The 21,373-nt window shown below is 34.8% G+C and overlaps 1 protein-coding gene across 1 annotated transcript in view; it reads left to right on the top strand.

Annotated features, from left to right (window-relative positions):
• The window catches only part of LOC149803808 (uncharacterized), a 151,283-nt gene that overhangs the window by 19,288 nt on the left and 110,622 nt on the right, over positions 1 to 21,373 (top strand). The window contains exons 2-3 of the mRNA XM_089953619.1: positions 4,446 to 4,526; positions 11,001 to 11,066. Of these exons, the coding sequence (XP_089809745.1) occupies positions 4,446 to 4,526; positions 11,001 to 11,066 (147 nt within the window). The remainder of the gene's footprint in view (positions 1 to 4,445; positions 4,527 to 11,000; positions 11,067 to 21,373) is intronic.

The raw sequence follows: 21,373 nt of genomic DNA on the forward strand, positions 1-21,373 counted from the left end.
TTTGAACTAAGGTAGTTTTAAGTTGCATGCTTTTGTAACATCTGTATTTTTTATAGCAAGAGAATAGAAAAGGATTTGTTTTACATGTACATACAGTGTACCCATATTGTGTTAAGTATTTAGTATTGTTGTTGTTGTTGTAGGATTTAACGCCATTTTTCAGCACAAGATAGGCTATACATGGCGGCCAGTATAAATGGTGGAGGAAGAACCCTGGAAAACTCAGGGAAGAACCACCGACCCACGAGAAGCTACTGGCAGGCTTTCCCACATATATTTAGTATTGCATGTTTGATGAAGTTGTGATTTTATCATTGTGTTCTGTGGCGTTTGGTAGGGTTGGGGAGGGGTGCTCCCAATATATTATTTAAATACACACCCTGAGCTCGATTTTGTAGGGAGTGAAATTATTGATAGAGAGAGGTAAGGCCAGCTCCCAGTCAACAATGCAGACAGTTAAATTATTGAGAACACAAAAGGTGAGATTCAAAAGAATAACAATTTAATACAATTCAATATTCAAATGATAATAATTTCCCAATCACTCTTCTTCCTCTAGACCAAGTGATAGTCTATTGCATCCTTTGATTTATGGTGTGAGATTACTTTTCCATCTGTCCTTGTTTTCTGCTCATCTGTATCTCTCCTATCCTGCCAATTTCTTCTCTCCTTCCAACTTCCCTCCTAACTCCTTCTCGACTGCTCCTTCTCCAATTCCTCCTCCTCCTTGACTCTGCTCTCCGACTTGCCTTCGATTCACAATTGACTTCTCCACTAGTCTCTATTCCATCTCTCTCCTAGAGACTCGGGACTAAATCACACCGAAAGTCTGTCTCCATAAAACTTCCTTTGAAAACACAAGGATGTTAGCATATTTCCTTAGCCATCTTGTCTCACACTAAACCAACAATCATTCATCAGGTAAAGGCTATTACATTTTTCGGTCACGCATTCGTGCACATCGAAATACTCATATGCTCTTGTATGGTAAACAATGTCGTAATAAAAGCATGGTATCAACTACTTATTATACAGACATAGTAAATTGCATCACATCAGTATATATATTCTTAATCTCATTATACTGAACAATAGCACAGCAGTCAGATGCGTTTCTGTACATTACACTCCCACAAGTGTACACAAATATTCAAATATCCATTTTAACTAATTTTACACACTGCAACCATTTTCCAAAGTTACAATTCAATTCGACAGTTGCAAAATCTAGAATATCACATGAATAAATGCACTAGTTTACTACTGAGAAATCAAATAGCGAATTACAATATTAATTCTAACCATGAGCTTGCAATTACATAATTCTTTACATAATCATATTGCATTTCTCAGATACACATATAAATTAAACACTACAAAGGTAATTCTGTGTACTAAAGATTCTAGTAATGAAGTATACATACTGTACACAATTACAGTGCCATAATATTCTGCCACAATCAAGCAAATAACTCACTAACATTTACAAAGCTTTGTCTTTCCTTAGAATTTTCTAAGTTTTCCCGCTAATTTACAATATCTTTTCCAGAGTTATTGCTTTAACTTTCCAGCACAATGTTTCACAATTACTGAAGTTTTTAGTCTAAATTACTCAGTTAAATTTTGATTGAAATGGTGACCACACCCTCTCTCATTTCCGATTGGTTATCGATTCTACTGTTCTGTTCAACTTAGCAGACAATGCTCTGGCCGTCTGTCAACCTGGTGAGATTTATGATGCCAATCAGGGTTCTTTGTTCTTGAACACAGCTTTCAATGTCCACGTTATTTTTGACACCCAACAAAGATGGCTTTCGTGACAGTTACGAACAGGACCACTATAGCTGCGGCATCTAACATATATACACGGCTTCTAACCAGTTCCTTTGTTCTTGACTTACGTAATTGCGGGCTGGTAATGTGACATGCTCCTTTATTGTTTTTTGTTATTACTTTTAATGCTGATGAAATGAATAAGATACCAGTCTATATACATCTTTTACTAAATGTAGCAAAGATGTTCACCAAATTTTGTTTGCAGCATTTTTGTTTTGGATCTGAACATTTAACATGAATCCTCAAGTTTTAGCTACATTCTTCTTGTAATTTTAGTTTTATAACCAGACCTATTATTTCCAGGCCCCAGCCTTTTTGTTGCATTCTGTTTTTGCTAATACATTTAATTTGATCAGACTTTTCTGGGAAAACATTTGGCATACACTTATTAAATCTTGTCCAGTGTTACTTTGATGGCAACAATTTGAAGATTTGAACTTTGAGTAGTTATTTGAACTTTGAATACATTTATTTGAACATTTGATCTCAACTTCTGCAGGTAGAAAATGATATGGAAATATAACGTGAAGGTTTTTAAAGATTACATTTTTGTCCTTTGCTTTTCAAAAGACAGGGATGAAATGCTTTTCAAGGAAAGGTATGGAGAGAGTTTGAACTGGTCTGTGTGTGCATGTTTGTATATAGTGGTAAATGGATGTTTGTGCCTAATGTTGTTCAAATGTGAATGAGCTTGGGTTTCTTGGTCATTCTTTGTATCTCTGCTATAATCATTATCAACATGAAACAGTAGGGGATATGTTGCTGCAAACTATAGAACACATGCTTCAAATTAATAACCATAAAATCTGCTCTGGTTTTGGTGGAAGATCATATTATATATTATACAAGGTCAGTACAGGAGTTCTATTTATCAGAATCACATGTGAAGCTTACTTTACTGCAGAGTTATAAGCTAATTATGCATGGAAAATTATGATCCATAAAACAGAAACCCTTCTTGATTGGGTACCTAATAATATTATTACATTTTATTTTTTATTCAAGCTCAAACTCAGCTCATTGTTGACAAATTTGTCTCAGTTGTTCTAACAACACTAACCACATTATTATGGAGTGCATCAAACTATCTTGGAAAAATATGATAGTAGTTCTCAAGTGTAGTTTGTGATACACAGATTCCTTTTGATTCTCAATAGCCTTTCTTGTGGTATCTAACAGGGAACACTTTTTATTCTTGTAGAGTATGAGACTGTTAAGACTTCAACATAAGGCTTCTTTGTCCTTTCTAACAGTGAATACTTTTTATTCCCTAGACTATAGAATCATTAAGATTTTAGCACCAGACCTGGCCCAGTCATGATAAGAAAGGGATTAATAGTTTCTGACATATTATGCTTGTCTGGGAAAGCTGATAGGGTCATGAATTACCAGGAAGATCAATTCAAACAGGGCAGAGCAGAAAGGAGCATTCAGTAACTATCCTAAAGGCATCATACTGACATGAGATTTTCACCAGAGTTCTTGCAATGTTTAGTTTGGCCAATATACCACCTTCTTGAAAATCTTGTTATTGCTATTACTTCTGAATAGATGGCCATATCAAAGTTTTTTTTCTCACTAAATGAAGTGGTGTAGCAACAAGTTCTGCTCCACCCATTACTTAATCCTGATACCCCCTGCCAACAAAAGTTGCTTGATAGTAATTTTGCTTGCCTCCCCCACCCCCCCTTGTGGTGATTTCTTTGGGTTATGGTAGTAAAAGACTTATGGTGTCTAGTTTGTCCTAAATAAAAATGGTGTTAATGTGATAACCAAGTGGGCCACCATAATGGCCAACTTGTAAAGCTTGTTAATGTTACTTCTGAAAGAAGAGTGATACTGCCATGGGATTTTTACTAGAAGACATATGATCTGTAGGTCAATATTGTACTTTCAACAAAGACTTCTTAAGACATTTAGCTGTTCCCAAATGGAAATAGTGCAAGTCTGATATCTAGTAGACCCATTATGGCAGCCATCTTGAAAATCTTTTTATTATTATTTTTCCAAAATGAAAAGCTATATGAACATGGGGTTCTGTCAGAATGCTTCTTATGCTGTCTTGTTTGCCCGAAATGATAACCTTGTTGGTCCTAAATGAAAATGGTGCCAATGTTCTCAGCAGACACCTTGAAAATCTTGTTATTGCTAAAGAATACATGTACCAGAGATGGTTTCAACACTCAGAAGTTAAAAACAAGAAATTATTTATCTTCAATTCATGGAAATTATTGTTTGGTCAGAAGAATGCTAATTATTCAAGGGATTCTTGTTTCATCACTGCTGTAATTCCATTTATATCAGAGTTGGAAAGGATGTTGTATTTTGTTGGAAAATAGTTATTTATGTACTAAATAACAAAGAACCATTCCAGGATTGGATTGAAGGTGTTGAATCTGTTTGAAGATTTCACTTTTACATTCACTTACTTTATCTTCAACTTGACTTTTTTACTTTTAATTTACTACCTTTTTATGTTAGCAATCAGAAATTATCATGGTACATTTTACCCATCTTCCCAGCCTTACTCAGAATTTTTTAATCAGAAAATTCAGATTTTTTAGCACAAAAACTAGTAAAATTAACTATTCTTTCTTTTATGTTTGCAGGCCTCCCGGAAGATCTCCAAGTGTGGTTATCTGTTTGTAGCTCCTGACTATGACTTCAGCAACCCTCTGGATAAGTCAAAAGTTGGTTTTTTCAGGCTTTTTTTTAAACCTTAGGATAAATACAGTGAATTTATTACTATGATGAAAAGAATGATAGCTTTATTTCTGGTTTCCTGACAGACCTTATTTTTAAATTCGAGTCATAAATATTCTTCCAACCATAGAGTAAAAATTCTGGATTTTCTCAATGTTTTAACCAGTTGGGATTTAATTTCATTCATAGGCAACAGTAAATACATATCACACTTATTAAGAAGCATGTTATTTTTCCAGATAATCATCAGTGCTTAATTGACATAGACAATATAGCATAATTCAGTTATGGCTACCTTTGCATGCTCCTCGCTAATCATCGTTAGATACAGATCATGTGTGTTTGTGTGAGTGTATATATATATTTGTATAACATATTTTTGGGGTAATACTGATATGGTCTTTTTCAAAAGAATAAAAGTAGGTCATGGAATCAGTGTTCACTTCCTGTATATGAAGAGGGTAAAATAACTTGGATTTAAGCAGTTGGTGGTTTGATTGGAGGGTAGGAATACTCTAGAATCAAATGAGGGAAAAGCAATACTTTTATTTAAAGAAAAGGGGATTATGTGATCCTGTGAGCATATACTGTCTTTCACTGCTTTTGAGAGATCTTAAAGACTTAATTTTTATTGAGGAAAACTTAATTGGATGACAAGCCTACCCAATTAAAAACACTAGGCTGACCCTATGGCATTATCATAGGAGGAGTGTTGTATATACATGTATTGTATATACATGTAGATGTAATTGTGTTTTAAATGTGTATACAGTGATTTCATGATTTGCATAAAGTTGTGTATCACAACTCAAAATAGGAGACTTTAAAGTTTGAGCTAGTATTGAATGGTTTCTAAACAAAGTGTTTTCTGAATTTAATGCAATTCCTTGAGGTGGAACTTTAGGCACCGTACATGTATCCCTTGCAGATGCAAAATTGTGAGTTAAAAAAAACCAACTTGGTGTCAAAAGGGGGGGGGGACAAATTTGGGTATCTCATGCACAAATGAGGATAAATGGAAACAGTGTTGGGGAGTGGAGGCACTTTTGTTTCCTGTGTATGCTCGCTTGGTGACCTGATCAAATAAAACTTCACTATCGAACATTGCAACATGTTATAACTAATCTGTAGAACAAATAACATAAACCCTGACTTTGTCAGGGCACTTGGTTTCCAGCTTTTGTTCTATTTTGTACCTGATTAGTGGACAAAGAATTGTTCTAATTGTTCTACGACCATACTTTTACATACATGTCATAAAAAATCCTAATAGATGAGAGTTTGTTTTACAAGTAATGTAAAAACTGTGAATTCATATATTCTGTGGTTATTAGTTTTAGTGGATTTGCCAAATTCAGATTTTGAAACTTACAAAGTTCAGATGTTGTGAGAACATTGGAAAAGATTTTTTTTAAACCAAATTACATGTAAGGCAAAGATTGGAGATTTAAATTTTGCCTGCAGATGTGGCCAAAATCATCAAGTTTACAGAAATACACATCAGAGAACTTGATTTGGAGTGTAGGCTGTCTACTGACTTGGCATGCAACAACATATGTTTGTGGCAAATGTAAAACAAAAAACTTGTTTAAGTGAGGTGCAGTTCAAGTATTTTTAAATACAGCTGAGGGCACACAAAACATCCCAAAGCCAGCTGGAACCAGCCATAATCTGTAATCTTGTATATCTACTTTCAGCATGGGATAACAGCTGATAGATGATGCAGTTAGTATTTTGTACAAACAAGATCCTCACTTTAAAATAAAGGAAAAGAATATCTCAGATTGGTATACAGTAGCAATAGTGTTTCCAATCAGCAGATTGGTATCTGACACCTACCATTTGAGGTCTGTTAGGAAGAAGACTATCTCCTAGAGTTGGCTTCATGTCATCAAAAAGTCATGGTATTTTCTCTGATATTATATTGTAGTATCCAATCTATTGTCTCCTGATGCTAATACAGGTAAACCACCAATTTTCACCCTTAGTTCCAATGCCTTGCTGGATTAACAGTTTTGCCAGACTAACCAAGCTATAATAATAATTCAACAATGCAGGTATAAATGAAATTGGTTTATTAATTACTGTTCTTGCTAAGAATGTTGCTGTACTACCACTCTCAAAGTGGCAAATGTTAGAAATTTACTGGAAGTGTAGAGTTAATCACAAAGGTTTGGAAGTTGGGGGCCGTCAGGATTACTGTGTTACATAGTTGGTTGCTTCACCATCGATTTTTGATGCTGCGGGTGGATGGGGGACATCAGGGGTACTTAAGTTGAAGCCACAGGATTTTCAGATGTACTACTCTGATACACATTCTTCTTGGCTATATTTTTAAACAATTCATCCAAGCAAAGTTGTTTCATGTGTTTTGATCATTTCCTGTGTAACTTTTCATGCATCAAATTAAAATTCATTAGCTCTTGTTCCATCATGAAGGTTCGTTGCTCTTTGATTATTTCACCCAACAATTCAATTACTTTGTCAATAGCAGATCTTTCAGCTACATCTTTTTCATATTCATCACTGTTATCTTTATCATTTGAAAAATTTCATTGATTTTATCAGGATTCAGAACAATGTCTATAATTTCAGAATCATTATGGTGATAAACAACAGGTATTTTGTCATCAAAATTCATCCACTTGGCCAGATTTTCTTCATTAAACTTACTTGCTATATCTTTGGTAACAGGTCCTATAACACTGTTTGCATAATCAAGTGAAATCATTGTCAACACTTTCATCAGGTGAATTTTCCAACATTAATGCGGACCACAACTTATGCCTGCCTTTTTTAAGTGTTGATGCGTGTACCTTCTCCCAGCCATGAGCAATAAACAACAGCACATCTTTCATGTTGAATTCTTTAATAAATGTCTATACAGACTTGCCAGCATTAACCACATCTAATATAAGTTGCAGGTGAGCGATACTTAGCCTTGCAGTATTCCTTGGTTTTGTGGTTGGATAAGTAATGTACAGTTCGGGGGTGAATACACTGTATTAAAATTTTTCTTGCACAGGAGTTCAGCTTTGGGGTGAGCTGACCAGTTGTCCAGAATAAGTATAATTTTGCAGTCTTCCGATAGGCTTATAGATGTACCGTGTACTCTGGCTTCAGGCACAAAAATGTTTTCAAATCATTCTAAGATATTCATGGTGGTAATCCAGCCATTTTTATTAGCACAGTATGTTGCTGAGAAAAATTTAACACCCTTTATGGCCCTAGGGCATTTACTTTTTCCTATAACCAGTGGTTTACATATCTGCATGCCTGCTGCATTTGAGCATCCTAAGATTGTAACTCTATCCTTAGACTGCTTGAATCATGCGAGTCTTTCTTTGTCCTCCATTGTTAGCATCCTTCTGTGTGTGCATCGCCAGTATAATGCAGTTTTATCTGCATTATACATCTACTCAGGACTGAGATGCTCATCAACTACATGCTTATGAAATTTGTCCACAAGAAATAGTCATATCTTGAATTCCTGGAGAGAATAAATTCTTCTAGTACATGTATAGAGGACTTGTTTTTAAATATAGTTTCAACATTTGTCTTCTGTAAAAGCAAATAAATTAATTAATTTTTTAATATTTATAGAGACAAATTTATAACAACAGGTCTTATTTTGCATTTGTTAGTACAGATGTATGACTTAATGAGGAAAAACCTGCAGGTATTCCATGGTTTACATTCCATTGCACATACTGAAATAGCCCACATTCTTGTCCTAATTCATCATTTTTGTGAAATGCTTCCTCCTCATCAAGTTCAGATTTTGTATATAGTAAACAACTTTGATGTCTATGTTGTGTGTCATTGAATGCCATGGGTAAGAAGAGTAAAAGCTCTCAGTGCAGCCACCCCAACAAATAAAAAAACTCCAAATGTAACTCAGGTCTGGTTATTTCATCTGAAATGAACTTAAACCTCTTTTCTGACTGATTGGTGGTCTTAATTGGGGAATTGTATGTGTGTATTTGTATGTTTGTGCTACTTAGGTTTATAATTTCACAGTAGGACTGTTTTGATTAAAAAATTCTTTCAGTCCATCAGCATGGAGAGTTGAATCATCACATTAGTCATTAAATAAATATGCAGGTTCTTGGTGCTTTCTTCTTTCATTGTTTGTGTTAGGTGTTAACGTTGTGCTCTTATTCATATATCAGACCTTTAAAACTCACAGTTATAGTACGGAAGTTTTACAATGAGATTTGAGAGATTCTACAAGTGGTGCTTGATAATACCACTTGCGTTGAAGTATTTAGAATGGCTGTCAGTGCATCAGTCTTCAGTGATATATTTATACAATTTTGACCATAGCAGTATCTGAGAGACAGTTAAAACTTCAATTAGTTAAATGTCTTAATTGAAATTTCCTGAAATTTAAGTTTGGATACTTAAATGCATTTGCATGCATTAGTTTTAATTTTTTATCTCACAACCCCAAAATTTAAATGTACAATCTAGTGAAACTTGTATAGTGACTGAAATATAAACAAGAATTGTTTGTCATTTTATTGAACAGATTTTAAATGCTAACAGTAATTATTCAAGAAATTATCCACCAATAAATTGTCCTTTATCAGGGATTGCACTGGACTTACCCAGTGTTACAAATTTTGATTTTTATCCTTTTTTGGCGACAAAATAAACCATCTGGCGATTCTTTGGGCAACAACATTTCTAGCTGTTAAAAATTGTGTATACAGTCTTGAGTTTGGAGTTGAGAAATTCAAAGGTAGCATGACAGGAAGCTGCAAATTTGGATATAATATTCCACTGGAATCCATTGTTACATAAACAAATCCTTTGTTCATATTGACAAGCCACCCTAAAATGGCATTGTTATATCATAATCCGCTTATGCTGATGTCTGGTCTTAGTACTCTTTGCTGTAATATGACCCAAATAGTCATGCTACCTGGCTAGCTACAATCGACCACCTCTGAAGATGGGAACGGGAATGACTACAATGTACCAAAAGATGGTAGTATTTTACGTTTTTGAAAAATGTACCAGAAAAAATAGTTTTGCTGAAAGTTCAAAGATCATTCTGTATATATACTAAGCAAATGAAAATAAAGTAATCTGTCTCTGTCAATGTTTTACGAACTTATTTTGATGTTGCCACAGCCATAACAAACGGGTTTGGTCCTTCAAAGAGCATCTTTAGCAGCACCTTCAATAACACATGTACCTTCATCAAAGCAAGCCGAAGACCTTTGATCAAAGAAAGTCATCAACAGACTTAAATAAAAGCATCGTTTTATTTTTCATAGTGATTGCTGTGAAAGTTTCCGTTTGCAACAAAAAAGTTCATGCTTACGATCGCTACCAATGGTACTTTTAAACCCAAATTAAAATTCCAATATGTTGAAACGATAGATATCTGGCCATTGAGTTAAATGAAGGTGGGACAATTTGCAAGAATGTGACACTTTTTTTTATTTGTTCGCACTGTTTTCATTTCCCTGTGAATAGCCTCATTGCTTTGGTATCCTCAGCATCATAGTAGTTGCCTCTGGCTGATCAAAATCTAGTCCAATTTAAGTACATGTACAAGTAGCATATAAACAACAAATGCTACTAAGATAATAAATATCACTGAATTATTTCAGAAAACGTAAGGGATATGGATGAAACAATGACTGCTGTTTCTTATATATATATATATATATGTTTTGGTAGTGTTTTCTAATGGGATTAGACTGATATCTGAATTTTCTAATATATGATCGAATACTCAGATTCATGGATTTTTCATATGCATGTATATAGCTTAACACATTGTGGAATGTACTGCACAAATGTTAGTTGTCAATATACAAGAGTATTTCAGACTAGTTGTCTTCATTTAATCAAAATTGTCATCTCTTATGTTGACAACATGACCTTGGTCCTGAGGATGTTGAAATAAACGAATAGTACTGTATTATGAAAAAGGCAGAATTTGTTGAAAATCGGCAACAAATTATTGAGGTAGGCGAATTTTTTGGCAACTAAATTTTGTAGTGCAACTAGATATTCCAGTTTATTTGGTATCCTTGTAGAGCTACATCTGTCTACCTTTCTACAATACAAAATCTTGCATGACCATGATGCTACAGAGCTCGGCAGTAGGCTACTACCTCCTGCCCCGCAAAGTCGTCGCTAGAGGTTAATTTGTTAAGCACAAAGAAAAAGAACTCCAACTTCTACCCTTCTGCTCATGCGTGAGCCAAATAGCCAATGAAAAACGATGTTTCTAACACAGCTAGGCAGTATGTTATTGAAAGATCACCTGGAAGTTGGTGTTTTAGGATGTATTCAGAAATTGCTTTCAAATTGTGTTTCCTACTCATATTTCAGATAAAAATGACAAAACTTTCCAGGAGTTAATGTGTTAACAACATTTATTTTCCAGCACACTGTATATGTAATTTTTGTCTTCTCATAGTTGTCCTAATCTTTTTCAGAGGTGGCAGAGAAGGTTCTTTGTTTTATATGATGATGGGGAACTCACCTATTCTGTGGATGAAAATGTAAGTACAGTTTGATGAATGTGTCTTAATTGTTAAACAGAAATACAGTGCCCTTATTTTATTCCTCTTGATGAAGACCATAAAAGTATACCTTGTTATAAGCAAGCCCACATTATACTGGGGTCTGTTATCAGGAAAGATGGATATGTTCATACACAATATAGTGTATTTAATGATATGAAACCATATTAAAATTATTATTTTTAGTCAAGAACTAAATGAGAGTTAAAGGAAATAATATGTACTCCGATTACTATATACATGTACCTATTTAATCATAGATGGTTGATCTGGAGTTCAGTACAGCTGTTCAGTCTGTATATCAGTATCACACTCCCAGATTGGAACTATTTTAGGACTCGCCTGATGCCCACACATAGATAATTTTAAAGGCATTGATTTGAACTTTAATAAATCCCAGTTCATTTTGAAGTTTATACTGTAAAGCTAAAAATATTTCAAAAGTAAAATATGGTATAAAAGTATGTTATATGTAGCAAACATATGATATATTTCTTGTACATCCATTACCACAAACAAACAACTGTTATGAATGGCTATAACTTTCAGTTAATCCCTGATACTGTATACAGTAAGCTTATTGGGATTAAATACCATACCTGTATTATAAAAATGGACCACCGTATATGTAAGTACATTATAGCGAGGTAGTGTTTAGCATTTACAGATTGAGTCAATTTGATTGGGTTCATGCCCACATTTTATTTATGCCTAGGGTCTTAATAGTGAGTGACCACTGTACTGCAAACCTTTGAGAAACTTCATAACCATTTCAAGAGGAAAGTGGGGTGCATGTAATGGGTTGCCAAACTTGATATCTCATACATGTAAATATTGTCATTTGATAAGAGTGAAACTGTCCCATAGGCCTTCTTGATGATCCTATGATAAACACATGCAGTAAGCATTCTGTAAAAGTAATGACAAATAAAATTGTTAGACATTAGTCTAGGTATGACCATAAATGTAGAGCACACAAACAGGTCACAGTGTCAGTTTTGATTGATGCTCATGGAATTACTGTATATTGAGCAGGTTTATCTTAATTTGCCAGGGGTCTTAACTTAATGGAATGTTTATGTACAGTAGTAATATTGGTCATGGCTGTTCATTCGCTGTAAATATTTGTGGTATATTAAAGGTTTTTCTGCACAAGTTTGAATCAGTGTGCTCACTCCTTATTTGCTTTAGACATAATTCTTAGATCTATGTAGCATCAACATTCATATTCAAACTTGTAAATTATTTTAAAATCATTTGATGCAAAAACATGAAATTTTTTCACCTTTAGGAAAAGTCAGTATAAAATCCATAAATCCATTTTAACATCAACTCACTTAACCGATTCGGCCCCAATCCCATCTGTAGGTGTGATGAGGCTGTACCCTATTTCCAAGCTCTGCAGCATCAAGGTCATTTAAGATACACCAACGTGGGTGGTATTACAGAATGGCAGACAGATATAGCTCTAAAATGATATAAAAAAATCTGGAAGTTCTAGTTGCAGAGGGCAAAAAACTCATTTTTTGGACACTTTATTTTTTCTTCACCCGAAATTCGCTCGTGGTCGGAATGCGATTTTATGTCCAGATTTTAGACCTTTTGGCCTCAGATCTAAGGCAGACCGGTCTGAACATCACACAGACAATTGATCCTTTTAAAAAAAATAGGGTATGGTGGGCACTTGGAATATTCGTCTCCATACGAATATGTTGGGTCAAATAAGCACATAAAAAAAGAAAGAACTCCAATTTGATACTATCTACTCATGCACAAGCAAAATAACCAATGGAAAATGTTGTTTCTAATAAAACTAGGCATTAGTCACATGGAAAATCTGTTGAAAGCCGATGTATTACGATGTATTCAAAATTAGAGCCCCAGATGTCTTTCCTATGCACATTTCAGGCAAAAACGACAAAAACCTCTGGGGCTGAATGAGTTAACATGTGCAACTGCTAACACTCCATTTCCACTTCTGTGGCTTATTTCTATTCTTGCCTTCTGGTCTGTGTATTAGTTAGATGGTATAGATGTGGAATACCAGATATATAGTATAGGGTGGGGCAAAACAAATGGTGTTGGTAAAAAAAAAATGGATGCATTTGTACCTTTGACCCCCCCCCCCATGTACTTTGTATCACACAAAAGAATGTCTGAATTGTTGTTTGACCATGGTTTTTTTTTCTGCCTTTGTGGGGTTGCCTACCATGGTGCATCATTGGGCAGGCACTTCACTCAGCATTAAATAACCTACTTGTACTGCTGTGCCATAAAACACCAGCTAAACAAATTGATCCTCATCAGTTACACCCTTTTTGCACAAAGTTATGGCCCTTTTCAGTCAGCTACATATTTTTACATGGGATGTTTCTTGTATACATTTTTCTCTGGCTTGTTTCTACTTTGTCACCTTGTCCACTTAACTCTGCAGTGACATATCTGTTATCCCTATGGGTCCTAATTTAAGTCCAACCATGCCCACAAACAGAACATAACCATTGTAAGATACCAATTTATGGTGGGCCTAGCTTGTATGCGAGTCTTAATGGTTACATGTCATGCTGACCATGACAGAATGTACTGTGACAGACATCTACAAAAACTTTGCACCATTACACAGTGTCAGTACTTCCTATTTTGACTGATAAGCTTTCTAATATCAGCACAGTGTAAGCTAAATCATCTTACTTTAGTTATAGTTTTTGATTACAATGTACAGTATATAACAGTTAACATTAACATTCATCTAATGTAAGGTACTTACCATTACATTTTTTTGTTGGGGGGGGCCTGTAATTTTCATTTGAGGTGAGATATTTTATTTGTTTTATCTTAAGCTAGTTAATTTTCTTATTCTTTAGGTAATATAATGGATACAATATGGTGTTATTTTGCTTTAAATCACAGCAAAATATTGTTTACAGCTATTGACAGAAAGAAATTTAAAAAAAACAAAACAAATGTCAGGCCCCTGTCTCAGAACCGGAAATTGTCTGTCCCTAAAATGATTGCAGGGTACTGTGGTACATATCATGGTATGTTCAGAGATACAGTGGTATACTATGGTACAATCTATTTTGAGGTACCCAGCTCTACTAATCTTAATCCAGTATGCCATGGTCAGTAGAGCATCAGGTCTATGAAGACTAAGTACAGCAAAAGCTACATTTATCTTGAAGGCCACCCGTATTAAGAATTCACCAGTGTTAGACTTCCAATGTTTTGCAGTTTATTGTTTCACATTAATGTAGACTAAACCCCTATTAAGTCTGCCTGTCTCATAAGGCCAGTTTTCTTGTTTCAGAGAGGTAGCTGGTTAAAGACAGGTTTGATTGTAGAAGGAAGGCAAGCAGTGTGTCTTTACCTGTATATGTAACTGTTTTTATTACGCTTTAATGGAAGTTCAGGTTCAGGTGTAATGCTGAAGAAATGTTGCAATGGTGAAATGTAAAATTAGATATTCTAATGTAGTATATCATTTTATAAAGATAAGATTGACAGGTGGTTGATAAAACTACAGCCACAGCTGATGTCTTTTTTTTCTGGAGAAGTGTTAGCTTAATGATACAATATACACTAACCCCTCTTTGTACTGGGGAAGTTGAAGTAAAATGCCTGGTCCAGCTGGGATTTATATCCACAAACTTCTGATCAAAAGTCTGGCATGTGCTAACCAGTTAGCTGCTGCCACTCTAATAGCACTAAAGTGGAGGACCTAGATATATCTTGTGAGGAATAATTGATAGAAATCTTCTTACACAATACAATAATATCTTACATCTGTTGATTGTGTGTTGCTGTAGTGAATATATACCTCAGTGTATTCTTGGTAATCAGACCTCAAATCATCTATCACTTACAATTTGTATGGTTGAAAGAGTTCTTGGCAGGCCTTTAAAGTCAGATGTTATCCATATTGTATTTTTATTTTGAAACCATGGTGATATTGTAATACAACATGGTTATCCATATTATATATTGAATGCATGAGGATATTGTGATACAACCCAGTTATCCATATTATATATTGAAAGTATGGGGATATTGTGGTACAACACAGTTATCCATATTATATATTGAAACCATGGTGATATTGTAATACAACATGGTTATCCATATTATATATTGAATGCATGGGGATATTGTGATACAACACAGTTATCCATTTTATATATTGAAAGTATGGGGATATTGTGATACAACACAGTTATCCATATTATATATTAAAACCATGGTGATATTGTAATACAACATGGTTATCCATATTATATATTGAATGCATGGGGATATTGTGATACAATATAGTTATCCATATTTTGAATGCATGGGGATATTGTGATACAACACAGTTATCCATATTATATATTGAAAGTATGTGGATATTGTGATACAACACAGTTATCCATATTATATATTGAAAGTATGTGGATATTGTGATACAACACAGTTATCCATATTATATATTGAAACCATGGTGATATTGTAATACAATGTGGTTATCCATATTATATATTGAATGCATGGGGATATTGTGATACAACACATTTGAAAATATTATCACTACTCCAGTTGAATGGAAAGTCATTGACATGTGGTTTATGCCAGAAGACATTGTATATTGTCTAATTGGCCCTACAAGATATGGTTCTGCCCAGATATCCGATATGGCCACCACAGTGTCATCTTGACCATCTTGTTATTGCTTACTCCACCTGAGTGGATGGTCATGTCAGCATGGGATTTTCACTAAAGGCTTCTCATGATGTCTAGTTGATCCTGAATGTGTGTGTGTGTTACTGGGATTTGTAACAAAGATTTTTAAAAAATTCAGTCATATCGTTGTGATGTCTGCAGTGTGGCAGTTTATAGTGATGTCTGGCACTAGAGCATCATGCTGCAAACATGTAGCATGATATCCCACCCTGTCACATTATCCTGACACAAGCCCAACCAGTCCTAACACTAACCTCCTAATGCTGAATTCCTAGTGAGGCGGCTGTTAGTATCATTTTTATAAGTCTTTGGTGTGACTTGGCTGGGGTTTGAACCCACAACCAAGGTGGATGCTTTAACCACTAGGCCACCGGAGCCGTATTTGGTCCCGAATGAACTTGGTGTTGATATCACATCCAGTATAACCACCATAGCAGCCTTCTTGGAAATCATATTGCCACTCTCTTTGAATAGAAAGTTATATCAGCATTGGGATTTCATCATCAGACTTAATGGACACCACTCCGATGTCCTAGTGGTTAGAGCATCTGCCTTGGATGCAGGAGATTGTGGGTTCGATCCACTGCCAAGTCATACCAAAGACTTAGAAAAATGGTACTAACAGCTGCCTTGCTTGGTGCTCAGCATCAAGAGGTTAGTGTTAAGGCTGGTTGACCTGGAGTCAGGATAATGTGACTGGGTGGGACATCATGCTCTATGTCTGCGGCATGATGCCTCAGTGCTAGACATCACTATAAACTGCCACATTGCAGACATCGTAGCGATATGACTGAAAAATTGTTAAAGCTATGTTAAAAATCCAAATCACAACACAACACACAAAACATCAGACATATGGTGTCTAGTTGGCCTCTAAAAAAAATATGGTGTTGATCTGATATCCAGTATGGCCACCACAGTGGCCATTTTGAAGATCTTATCACTACTTCTTCTAGTATGAAAGTTATATCAACATTGGTTTTTCACCAGAAAATGTCTTATAATGTCTAGTTGGTCCTAAATGAAAATGATGCTGACCTGGCATACAGTGTTGCCATCATGGCAGCTAACTTTAAAATTTTGTTATTGCTACTCCTTATAGATTGAAAGTCATATCATTATGAAATTAATGAAAATAGTGTTGATCTGAGTTTATATATGACTTCCACACGAACGTATCGAACATGGGCCTCATATTCTCCTGAATGGATGACCATTTTAACATGGGTTTTGCAACAGTGGTCTTCTAATGGTATTCAGTTTGTCCTGAATGAATGTGGTGCTCATCTTACATCCATTGTGGCTACCACAGTGGCTAATTTTCAAATCCATTTGCTCAAGAGATGGATTCATCATGCGGCAGTTAGAAAGAAAAAATGGTCTCTTGTTGAATTCCTGGAAATTCGTTTCATACAGCATGGATTCATTGCCTTTGAGGAACTATTGTTTCAAAATGATCCACATTTTGGATTTGTCAGGTCCATTAATCCTACTTGCTGGAATGGACAATGGATAATATTACTAGAGGTATAGAGTTTATACGAGTTCCTCAGTGTGAGTTTCTGTCTTGTCTGTTGCACCTAATTATGCATTATGCTCACCATTGTTCAGGTTGTGTGAAGTTTATTTAAGTCAGATAAAGGAGTTATACTGACAAGCTGCCTTTCTTGAGCCAGCAAATTGTGTATCCTCAAATTACAAAATGTTTAATTTAGCTTAGAATGGCATACATCTATGAATAAGTCATCTGTAGTATACATGTATCTCTTCAAAGTGTTGTGCTTACAGAAAGTGTTGCTTTGAAAATAAGACATGTAGAATATTCTGTCTCTGTATTTATTCATGCAGTTTTTGAGAGAGAGAGAGACAGAGAGAGAGAGATTGTTTGTTGGAAAGAATGGACTTACATTTACATCTTTCAGCTTTACATATAAATCTTAAACAATCAACTTAAGAGAAGATTTTTTGTTTTTGGTGCATTGGAAAAGTACTCTATGTTTCTTCTGTCATTTGTAGGTCATAAAAGTCTCTTTCATGTGTTTAAAAGGGTACTTTTTATTTTGTGTTCCAAGAGTCTCAGTTCACTGATTGTCCAAGACACATTGACATATTTTTAACTAGGCCTGTTGTTTATTTCACATGTCATGATTGTAGGTCACAAAAGTCCCTTATATGGGTTTCAAAGGAAGCACCAGGAGTCTCAGTTCCCAGGTAGCCTGTCTCAAATGAAGAGAAAGATATTTTCATAATGGTCTGAACTCAAGTTGAATAATTAACATTTGTTGTTCTTGTTTTGTGTTTTTTGTTTTGGCAGCATTTGTTCCTTTTGTATATGTCAGTAATATTTTCATTTTATGGGCGTTATTGCCTTTGATTCTCCAGATCGGCCAGAAAACATTTAAAGTACATTTATCAGAGTAGTGTTTCCATATTTTGAATGCTGTTCATGGGATCTCTGAAAGTGGCTCATATTATATGCAAGGCCAACATCTATGTTCAAACAAGGCTGTCATAATGGTGCATAAATAAAGATAGGGTATTTAGTTATGGGAAATGATAATATTATCATTTGTTCTCATTAAAAAAGAATTGAAATTAAGTGAAATAAATAAATTGATAATAAAATTAAACACATGGGTATTATAAGAGCGACAGAAGTGTACTAGTGAGGGACTACTTTGCTTGTGAGGGTCCAAATAAATGGGCTTTATAGTGAAGGACTGTTTTCTCAAGGTCCACGCTAATGGGCTTTATATTATGGGACTACTTTGTCAAGGTCCACCATGCTAAGGGGCTTTATAGTGAGGGACTGTTTTGTCAAGGTCTATGCTAATAGTCTTTATATTAAGGGGACAAAATGCTAAGGGTGAATAGTTGCTGTCCAGTATGTCATTTCACATTGGCACACCCCAACCCATCTGACTATTTCAATACAGTTCCATCCCCACCCCTTTTGTTCATTTCAATACAGCCCATTAATTAACAAAGTAAAACATGGACTTTTACATTTAAAAAGAAAAGTGGAAATTTAGAAGAAAAAAAGAAGTTTTCTGCTCTGTAGTTGATTTTGTGCCAAATTTGATCACAAATGCCAGAAATTACATTCAGATCTTCAGATTGCCCATAAAATATAATGATCCTTGAAAAAAAAAATTGTGTCATAGCTAACGTAAGTTGGAAGCAGAATATGACTCATGTGGACATATCCAGTTTCATTAGTAAAAATAATTAATAATTGTATCCACTATTTCATCACTCCAATGCATGAAAGAAGACTTGTAAAGAAACAGTTGCTGATTTTCAGCTGCAGCCTATTTCTGAGGTTGCTGGAAAACCTCTTTTTCATCTATGTCAATGCAGTGAAAAACTGACTATTACTTGATGGTGCAGTATTTAGAAAAAGAAAAAAGAGAATTGAGCAGATGAAGTTAAAAGTTGGTTATAGGATTGAAAAAACTAATAATAATATTATTGATAATAATAATAATAATACAGTCAGACGTCAGAACTGAAAACTCTTGGGACCCAGTTTTTTTCCCTTTAGTTTTGAGAAGTTTTTGGTTTATTGAGGTTTTTGCAGATGTGGAGAAAAGTTTCTTTCTGAGTGCTTTTGTGACGAGAGGGAGAGAAAGAGATAATGCAGTTATGAATGAATCACCATCTTTGTGTGTAAAAGTGCACAAAATTAAGAAAGCTGTTATTTTTAAGTTTTAACAAAATGCATTTAATGAAGAATTAGCAGAACAATATATGTTCCTACTGAAAATCACATTCTGTCACATGAATAAATACAGTTGCTCCAAGTAAGTGTAAAAAATATTGTTCTCACAAGATACATCTGAGGTATGAGATGAAGTACATTTGTAACTAGACCTTAAGGCCATTGGAATTATGAATGATATACCACAAAATGTTTAAGTGCTCCATAAAATTCATATGGTTTACAGTTCAAGTAGGCATGGAGCGATGTCTTGTTTCTTATATCTTTCTTTAACTATTGTTGATTGTGTTAATGACTTAAATCATTGGACTGAATCTGACATTTAGAATACTGCATTGTCAGTCTCTGTCGACAAAGCATCAAATGCGAGGTCACAAGGTTGGTTAATAACGTGCTGAGATTTAATATTTTTAAAAACATGGGTTCTATTGATCTAGTATCCAAAATAAATAGGATAAATCACAATTTGATAATCAGCAGATAAATATAGCCATTCTCAGTTGGCTTACTTATAAACATTTAGTTATTAATACATTTAATTAGCCATAAAAGTTGACTCTTGTGTTTTATGCAAAGACGTTAGATTAGCCTATTGTTAGCCCAAATCTGCATTGGCCCATGTGTCAGGTGTTGTTTTAACCTCGCAAATTCTTGGGGGATATTTTTTTGGTCCTTTTCTCTTGTCTCTTAGATCAAACCACTACAGTACCAGTTAACCGTAATTAATCTGTTCCAGAATGTATCAGGAATTTAGCAACTAAAATATATTTCCAAGTTTCAACTGAGTAAAAATGAACTTTGGATCAATATTTGTTTAGGTATTCAGAGTTGAAGGGTTTCAGTTTATGGGGCGGGGGGAGGAAGGCTGATTTTAAAGAAGGAAAAATTTGTGACAAAAATATTTGGTCTTGATGGGATTCTGTTTTCCTGATGTTTCAAAAGTGAGGTTAATAATAATAATAATAATAATAAATAATAATAATAATAATAATAATTTTGATCTACAAAGTAAGTTTGTTGTTGTTGTTGTTGTAGGGTTTAATGGCATTTTTCAGCACACAATATGCTATACATGGCTGCCAGTATTAATGGTGGAGGAAGAACCCGGGAAATCCCCGGAAAGAACCACCGACCCTCGAGAAGCTACTGGCAAGCTTTCTCAGATATCCACATTGTCTGAATCCGAGACTCGAACCCTAGCAGACAGAGGTGAGATGGCATTGATCCGTAACGGAGAGCGCTTTAGACCATTCGGCCACTTGGGGGCCCCCCAAAGTAAGTTTGTAAAGCTCCTGCTTAAAAGATTCTAATCCAGGAGCATCAGATATACTGGTTAGAATACAATTTTGTTATAGTTTTACACATTAACGATGTTATACAACAAATATGGTGAAGTAAGATAATACAAGTTTTAATATTTTTAAACAGTTTTACTAGTATTCAGTAGTTTATTAATCATTGACATGAAAATATTGCAAAACAGAAATTGAAAGTGACCATTTTGAACATTTTATGACACTTCTCCCCATTTTTGCCAACTTGACCCTATTCAGGATGGAGAGGGAAGTTGTTTAGTCCAAATATTTGAGTTCGTTGTGGATCCTGGCTTTCCAAGTTCAGAATTATTAATTAAGATTCAGAGAAAGTATAAATTACTACCCCTCATGCTGGACACTATGTCATACTTTGTTATTTTTTTCAATATTTTTAGGAGAAAAAGATTATCATTTGTATCCACCTGCTACTTTTCCAAATAGACAGAAAAGTGGATTTTATGAGGTCAGATAATGCATCACCAGCAGTAAATAAAAGAAAAATGTATTATACCATATGAACTTGTTTCTAAGTT

The sequence above is a fragment of the Sinohyriopsis cumingii genome, chromosome 3 (genome assembly GCF_028554795.1).
Source record: "Sinohyriopsis cumingii isolate HCF-2022 chromosome 3, ASM2855479v2, whole genome shotgun sequence".
Lineage (NCBI taxonomy): Eukaryota > Metazoa > Mollusca > Bivalvia > Unionida > Unionidae > Sinohyriopsis > Sinohyriopsis cumingii.